General features: G+C 51.6%; 1 protein-coding gene across 1 annotated transcript in view; it reads left to right on the top strand.

Moving 5' to 3' along the window:
• The window catches only part of LOC122542992 (hexokinase-2-like), a 49289-nt gene that overhangs the window by 14565 nt on the left and 26017 nt on the right, over positions 1–8707 (top strand). Inside the window, exons 3-4 of the mRNA XM_043681137.1 lie at positions 5904–6052; positions 7944–8063. Coding sequence (XP_043537072.1) covers positions 5904–6052; positions 7944–8063 — 269 coding nt within the window. The remainder of the gene's footprint in view (positions 1–5903; positions 6053–7943; positions 8064–8707) is intronic.

Genomic DNA, 8707 nt, shown 5'->3' with positions numbered 1-8707 from the left:
CTTTGGATGCTGCCTGACCTGCTGCGCTTTTCCAGCAACATATTTTCTGCTCTGATCTCCAGCATCGGCAGTCCTCACTTTCTCCACTTGATAGGAGACTTTTAAACATGGCCGCAGGGGGGGGGGGGGGGGGGGGGGGGGGGGGGGGGGGGGGGGGTTTCCTGAGAGCAGAGGAGATTGAGAGAAGGGAGGCGATTGAGATGGATGAGGGGTATCGATAAGGTAGACAGGAAGCACCTTTTTCCCCTTGGTGGAGGGGTGAATGACCTGGAGGAGTTGGGGGAGAGAGGGAGCATAGCTTTAAGGGCAGGGGGGCGTGGGAAAAAGTGTTTCCACCCAGACTGTGGAACTCACTGCCTTTAAGGGTCCCTCATTCTCCAGCAGGGGGAGAGAGATGGCAGTGGGGGGATTGGATACCGACAACCTTGGACATTGTGATCCCAAGCAAAATATTTCTGTTCAAGCCTCAGATGAGACACAACATCTGCAAGGCTGTTGGCATCGTGTGGAGACTCTCTGAATTCACACGGCGCCTCCCGGGTTAATTGTTTCGTCTCTGGCTGCTATCAGAACTTGGGACCACACAACGGGGAGCCTGTTTATTTTTTCTCTAACCATTCTGGAAAAAGAGAGAGATTTTGAACTCCCATTCTGGGCTTTTCCTTGCTTTGTCAATTTGAAGGAGACTCGGGGTGAATCTCCCCCCTCAATTGTCAGCGATCGGCAAGCAGGGGGTGAGTGTCAGAGCGATAAGCTCCTCACTGACCCTCAACTTGTGTTCTGCCAGGACCACTCAGCTACTGAGCTGAAAGCAGCCTCTGTTCATACACCGCCTTTCCTGTTTCTAAAGAAATCTATCTCAGCCTTGATGACCCACCCTCAGCGATAAAGAATTCCACCAATTCAGTTCACGTGGAGAGACGAAATTCCTCCTCATGTCTGTCTTCAGTGGGTAACCCCTTACTTTGAGAGTACACCCTCTGGTCCTAGACTCTCTCACAAGGGGAAACAGCCTCTCCACATCTCCTAGGAGAAAGTGAGGACTGCAGATGCTGGAGAGTCGAGAGTTTGGCGCTGGAAAAGCACAGCAGGGCAGGCAGCATCTGAGGAGCAGGAGAGTCGACATTTTGGGTGTAAGCCCTTCATCCTGATGAAGGGCTTACGCCTGAAACGCTGATTCTTCTGCTCCCCGGATGCTGCCTGACCTGCTGTGCTTTTCCAGCGCCCCACACTCGACTCTCCACATCTCCCCCTGTCAATTCCTTGAAGGATTCATCTGTTTCATTAAGATTGCCTCTCATTTTTCCAAATAGTAGACCTTGGAGTGCAGGTTCATAGCTCCTTGAAAGTGGAGTCGCAGGTAGATAGGATAGTGAAGAAGGCGTTTGGTATGCTTTCCTTTATTGGTCAGAGTATTGAGTACAGGAGTTGGGAGGTCATGTTGTAGCTGTACAGGACATTGGTTAGGCCACTGTTGGAATATTGCGTGCAATTCTGGTCTCCTTCCTATCAGAAAGATGTTGTGAAATTTGAAAGGGTTCAGAAAAGATTTACAAGGATGTTGCCAGGGTTGGAGGGTTTGAGCTACAGGGAGAGGCTGAACAGGCTGGGGCTGTTTTCCCTGGAGCGTCGGAGGCTGAGGGGTGACCTTGTAGAGGTTTATAAAATCATGAGGGGGCATGGGAAGGGTAAATAGGCAAAGTCTTTTCTCTGGGGTGGGGAAATCCAGAACTAGAGGGGCATAGGTTTAGGGTGAGAGGGGAAAGATATAAAAGAGACCTAAGGGGCAACTTTTTCACGCAGAGGGTGGTACGGGTATGGAATGAGCTGCCAGAGGAAGTGGTGGAGGCTGGTACAATTGCAACATTTAAGAGGCATCTGGATGGGTATATGAATAGGAAGGGTTTGGAGGGATATGGGCTGGGTACTGGCAGGTGGGACTGGATTGGGTTGGGATATCTGGGTCGGCATGGACGGGTTGGACCTGCTTCCGTGCTGTCCTCCTCTATGACTCTATGAGTGTAATAAGTCCAGGCCTGACCTACTCAATCTCTGTTCATTAAAACAGTCCGTCCATCCGTGGGATCAGCCGGGTGAACCTTCGGCCCAACTTTTTATGTCCACACCGACCCACCGACTGCCTCTGATGCCCGCCTATCCCTCCCGAGATATGGGGACCCAAAACCATTCACAATATTCCAGCTGCGCTCTGACTAGTGCCTTGTACAGTTTTAGCAAAACATCCATTGTGGGCGGCACGGTGGCACAGTGGTCAGCACTGCTGCCTCACGGAGCCAGAGACCCGGGTTCAGTTCCCGCCTCAGGCGGCTCTCTGTGTGGAGTTTGCACATTGTCCCCATGTCTGCGTGGGTTTCCTCCGGTTTCCTCCCGCAGTCCAAAGATGTGCAGGTTAGGGTGGATTGGCCATGCTAAATTACCCATAATGCTCAGGGATGTGCAGGTTAGGATGGATTGGCCGTGCTAACTTACCCATAATGCTCAGGGATGTGCAGGTTAGGGTGGATTGGCCTTGCTAAATTACCCATAATGCTCAGGATGTGCAGGTTAGGGTGGATTGGCCATGCTAAATTATCCATAGTGCTCAGGATGTGCAGGTTAGGGTGGATTGGCCATGCTAAATTACCCATAGTGCTCAGGGATGTGCAGGTTAGGGTGGATTGGCCGTGCTAAATTACCCATTGTGCTCAGGGATGTGCAGGTTAGGGTGGATTGGCCGTGCTAAATTGCCCGTAGTGTTAGGTGAAGGGGTAAATGTAGGGGAGTGGGTCTGGGTGGGTTGCGCTTCGGCGGGTCGGTGTGGACTTAAAAAGTTGGGCCGAAGGGCCTGTTTCCACACTGTAAATAATCTAATCTAATCCCCACTTTTTGATACTCTATTCCCTCTGAAATAAAGGACAGTGTTCCATTGGCCTTTCCTATTCCCCGCTGAACTTGGATGCTGGCTTGTGGTGATTCATAGCCGAGGATTCCCAAATCCCTCTCTGCCATAGCTTTCTGCCGTCCTTCTCCTTTTAATTAATATTCGTCTCCTCTATTCTTCCTGCCAAGATGCGTCCCCACGTTGCCATCTGCTCTATTGTAAAAGTTGAATTTCAGAGGTGAGGTGAGAGTGACAGCCTTTGACATCAAGGCCACAGTTGACTGAGTGTGGCATCAAGGAGCCCTGGCAAAACTAGAGCCAATGGGTATCAGGGGGCAAACTCTCCGCTGGTTGGAGTCATAGTTGGCACATAAGAAGATGGTCGTAGTTGGTGGAGGTCAGCCATCTCAGTTCCAGGACATGACTGCAGGAATTCCTCCGAGTAGTGTCCTTGGCACAACCATCTTCATTTGCTTCACCAATGACCTTCCCTCTCTCATAAAGTAGATATTTGCCAATGATTGCACCAATGTTCAACACCGTTTGTGACTCAGATACTGCAGCAGTCCGTGTTCACCTGCGACAAGATCTGGACAAGATCCAGGCTTGGGCTGGCAAGTGGCAAGTAACATTCGCGCCACGCAAATGCCAGGCCGTGACCATCTCCTACAAAGAGAGAGAGAGAGAGAGAGAGAGAATCTCATATCACAAGGTCCAGTTCACGAACGCAAAACAAAAAAGCAACAAGGGTGGACAGAACCAGTTCCCAATATTGGACAGAATCAGAGAATTGTTCCAGCGCAGAAGGAGACCATTCGTCCCATCATGGTGCTATCCCCCTGGGCGCAATCCTCTTTCGTCACACCTTTCCAAAACATGGCACCCACAACTGCACACTGTACTGGGGTCCAACAAGTGTCTTGTACAAGGGCAACTCACCTCTTGTACTCTATGCCCCTCTTGATAAAGCTAAGGACGCTGTTTGCTCTATTCACTGCCCTCTACACTTTTCCTGCCACCTTCAGTGATCCCGGGGCACATACACCCCCAGCTCCCTCTGCCTCCCCCTCTAGAATTGTACCCACTGTTTTATATTGTATGTTCTTCTGACTGAAGGAAAATCTGGAATTGTTGGCCATGTTATCGACTGTCGGAAAAGCCCAAATGGTATCCTTTGGGATTTGCCATCCTTGCCCGGTCTGGGTACACGTATGAATCCAGCCTCACAACTATGAGTCCGCCTCCTGACTGCCCCCTGGGAAAGTCAGTGATGCTGACATTCCATGAATAAATTGAAAAGACATATCCATCTATATATACATATATTCACAATGATTTTTGCCCTGGGACCCTGCTCTTGGAATTCGGTCCAGTTTTAGCACTAAGCTGGAATGTTAAATATGAGACAGTTTTCCTCAGCTCTCAAACTCCAGGACATTTCTATCCATAATCTCCGCAGTGAACTGACTGCACCCAGTGCCAGCTCTGGCTGAAAGCATTGCTGCTGGTTTCCGTTGCCCCTGGTTGTCAGTAGCGCCTCTGTGTCAAAATGTGGAAAGGTTTCCGCATGAGAAATGACATTTTCCAGAGAGATGAACATCAGCTTTTTAATCTCTGCACACTTTCAAAAAGCTGCCTTCCTCTTCTCGGTTGCTGTGCACGGATGACTGCACACTGTTCAGTTGACCAGAGAGCTGTTTCCTGTCCATTTAGATGATAAGGGAATGATACTTAGCGCAAGATTTATCAGCTGACCCCTTGATGGCTGCTCAGCAACCAAGAGTAAGTCACGAAATGGCACCCAGACTCCTGCGTTCCCTTCTTGACGATGAGGAATGGTTTTTATCCACTTTCTGGATGAACGGGCACATACATGGCAGTTGCAATTTCATGGGGAGCGATGTCAGGTTATCCACTTTGGGAGCAGAAACAGGAAGGCGGCTTATTATCCGGACGGCGATCCATTGGGGAAAGGGTGCAACGAGACCTGGGTTCCCCTCCTACCCCAGTCGCTGAAAGTCAGCCTTGCAGGAACAGCAGGAAGGCCGATGAGATGTTGGGCTCTCTGTGGCGAGAGGATTGGAGGACAGGACCAGGGATGGACGGGGAAGGTGAGCCCACGCCCTGGAGTACTGTGTGTACGCGGTTTTGAGTCTCCTTGTCTGAGGAAGGATGTTCTGGTGATGGAGGGAGGGCAGCGAAGGCTTTCCCAGAACTGATTCCTGGGACTGACTCCCTTGTGTTTGGCAGAGAGTGGAGAGTCTCATAGAGTTTCATAGGTTTCTATCAGGGGCTACACAGGTAAGGGATATTCCCCATGACTGAGGAGGGGGAGTCCAGAACTAGTGGGGAGGTCACGGTCTAAGGAGACAGGGTAGGACTGAGATGTGGAGAAATGACTGCATACCAGAACTGTGCAACCTGACCGTGGTCGCTCATTGCCATCTCACCACCCCCGCCTCTACTTCCAGAAATGCCAACACAGCTACTCCCGCGGGCTATTGGCAAGGGGGGAGTGGCACGTGTGGCAATAGCGTGATGACCGGGGCGGGGGAGTGGGGAGTGGGATTAAAGGTCGTGGATCACTGTACACGAGGCCTCAATAATCATCTCTTTGGCCCGTGTCTAACTCTATCCCTCTGACCTCCTGCTCTCACCCTTCATTGGTAGGACTTGGTGCAGCTTTGATGAAGGAAATCTGCCATCTGACTCTCGACTGTGGCATCCGGACACTTGAGGACGGGCAGTAAAGACTGGCCCAGCCAGCAATGCCCACATCCCATTTGTGATGAAAGAAAACAGAGTGCCAAGTCAGTTGGCAGAAAGCGTGCTGTGTAGATGATCTAATTCAAGTGTTTTTAAATGTTGAGAGAGTCCGGTACGGTCAGTAGAGGGAATTTGCACTTCTTCTGGGGTGAAGTCTTTAGAGAGGGGCATTGAGGATGAGGGATTCCATTGTGAAAACTGGCGCAATTGGCTTAAATGCCCAGAAATCTGACTCCGCCTCCCTTATGTTTGGCAGAGAGCGGCGATTTCCTGGCTCTCGATCTAGGGGGCACTAACTTCCGGGTGCTGAGGGTCAAGGTTTCGGACAACGGGAAGCAGAAAGTGGAGATCGAGAACCGGATATGCGCCGTTCCGGAAGACCTGATGCACGGGACGGGCACTCAGGTAGGTGTGCCAGCCTGTGGAAACCCTCGTTTCCACCAGCCCCCTTGGGGAGGTCAACTGTAACCTTGGTCTCTCTCTAGCCGACTGTGCCCTGTCGAAACGTCAAGTCATTGCCACCCAACCGCATTCAATGATTGGCCATCCTACCTGGGCTCCATCGACCCCCAAAGCCCCGTCCTTTTTGAACCCCTTTACTTGGAGGCCTCCTCTCTCCTCCGCAGTTGCCGAACCTCTCCGGATCCTTCCTATTTAGGAGGTGGATGTGGCCCCCGGTCAGGATCCATGGCAATTCAAAGCTGAAGTTGGCTCTTGCTGTGCCCTTTTCTTGTCCTCATGGAGTGTCGCAGACCCCCCTCAACAACGATGACACTATAATTGGGTTCGAGAGAGAGGCTCTTTGGCCTGTCATCTCCGGGCAGGACATCCCATCCCCTCACCCAGCCTTGGCATCGCGAGTTCCCATTGAAACCCGCCTTCAATGTGTGCTGAGGGTTTCCGGCCTCTTCCAGCCTTTCGGTCCCAGATTCCCACTCCGAGAAGGAAAACGCATTGCCCTTGAAACCCTTTAACCTTACATCTACGCTCCCTGCTTACTAACTCTTCTACTAAAGAGGGAAAAGCTCCCCGCCACTACCATCCACCAGCACTCTGCCCCTCATAATTCTGTGGACCTCAATCAGGTCCCTTCTGTCAGACCCTCTACTCAACCCCAGTCTCTCTTTATCGCTAACCTGCTCCATCCCAGGTAACATCCCGGTGAATACCCTCTGCACCTGCACCAGTGAGATGCCACCCTTCCTAGAGTGCGGAACTATTCGTGGTCCTCCGTTTGTAACCTAACCTCATGGTATACCTCATTACCTATTGCTTTGACTCACCGAATAAAGGCAAGTGTCCCGTACACTCCCTGAACCGCCTTCTCTACTTGTCTTCTTCCTTGAATGGAAGTCGCTGGTGGTGCCAGGTGCTGTCTCCCGAGAGGGATGCCAGGCCACCAGGACTCAGATTTGCACAAGATACGGCATAGGGGTGGTCTTCCTCCTCTTCTCACGGCGCTAATGCACCACGGCAAAACCGCGGTACCCCATTCATTACAAGTTGCCATTGAAAAGTTGCCCCCTCTTGTCTCAATTCAGGTCGTTGGCCAATCCTCCATCTACGCTAATACATTGCCCCCAATAATCTGAAGTAATCTACCCGTAGGCTAGGAGTAGAGGCCGGAGGCTATAAACAATAAAGAGGCTGGGAATCCTGCAGCGAGTAACTCCCCTCCTGACTCCCCCCAAAGCCTGTCCCCACCATCGACAAGGCCCAAGTCAGGAGGGGGTGGTGGAATACTCCCCACTTGCCCTGGATGGGGGGCAGCTCCAACAACACTCGAGAAGCTCGACACCATCCAGGGACAGAGCAGCCCCAGTTTGATTGTCCCCACACCCACAAATCCCCACTCCCTCCACCCCCCTCAACGCTCAGTAGCAGCAGTGGGTACCATCTACAAGACGCACTGCAGCAACTCCCCCAGGCTCCTCAGACAGCACCTTCCATTGGGAAGGGGCAGCAGATACATGGGAACACCACCCCCCTGCAAGTTCCCCTCCGAGCCACTCACCGTCCGCAACTCGGAAATATATCGGCTGTTCCTTCAGTGTCGCTGGGTCAAAAATCCTGGAACTCCCTCCTAAAAGCATTGCGTTGGGATCCCTACACCACACGGACTACAGCGGTTCAAGATGGCAGCTCACGCCCTCCCCCCACCTTCTCAAAGGGTCAATTAGGGGATGGGGCAATAAGTGCTGGGCCTGACACAAGCGATTGTTTCCCCCTCGATGCCACTGTATGCACTGGACAGTTGTTTACTTTTTCTCTTTCCCCTTCCTCCCTCCCTCTTCAGCTCTTCGATCACATCGCCAACTGCCTGGCGAGCGTCATGGAGGAACTGGACATCAAAAATGAGAAACTCCCTCTCGGTTTTACCTTCTCGTTCCCCTGTCAACAGACCAAGCTGGATGAGGTGAGAGAAAGAGATACCGCAGTGCTTTGACTGTGGAGGTCACAGAAACCCTACAGTATGGCCCAACAAGTCCACACTGATCCTCCGAAGTGTAACCTGCCCACACCCATTCCCCAACCCTATTGGTCGACATTTCCCCTGACTAATGCACTGAGTTTATACATCTCTGAACACTATGGGTAATTTAGCATGGCCAATCCACCCTACCCTGCACATCCCTGAACACTATGGCTCCGAAGTGTAACCTGCCCACACCCATTCCCCAACCCTATTGGTCGACATTTCCCCTGACTAATGCACCGAGCCTATACATCTCTGAACACTATGGGGTAATTTAGCATGGCCAATCCACCCTACCCTGCACATCCCTGAACACTATGGGACAATTTAGCATGGCCAATCCACCCTAACCTGCACATCCCTGAGAACTATGGGTGATTTAGCATGGCCAATTCACCCTAACCTGCAAATCTCTGAACACTATGGGGTAATTTAGCATGGCCAAACCACCCTACCCTGCACATCCCTGAGCACTATGGGTAATTTAGCATGGCCAATCCACCCTAACCTGCACATCCCTGAACACTATGGGCAATTTAGCACGGCCAATTCACCCTAACCTGCACATCCCTGAACACTATGGG

Source organism: Chiloscyllium plagiosum, chromosome 42 (assembly GCF_004010195.1).
Source record: "Chiloscyllium plagiosum isolate BGI_BamShark_2017 chromosome 42, ASM401019v2, whole genome shotgun sequence".
NCBI classification, from domain to species: domain Eukaryota; kingdom Metazoa; phylum Chordata; class Chondrichthyes; order Orectolobiformes; family Hemiscylliidae; genus Chiloscyllium; species Chiloscyllium plagiosum.
Note: the sequence above shows the minus strand (reverse complement) of the source record. Positions and strands in the feature narration are given on the sequence as shown.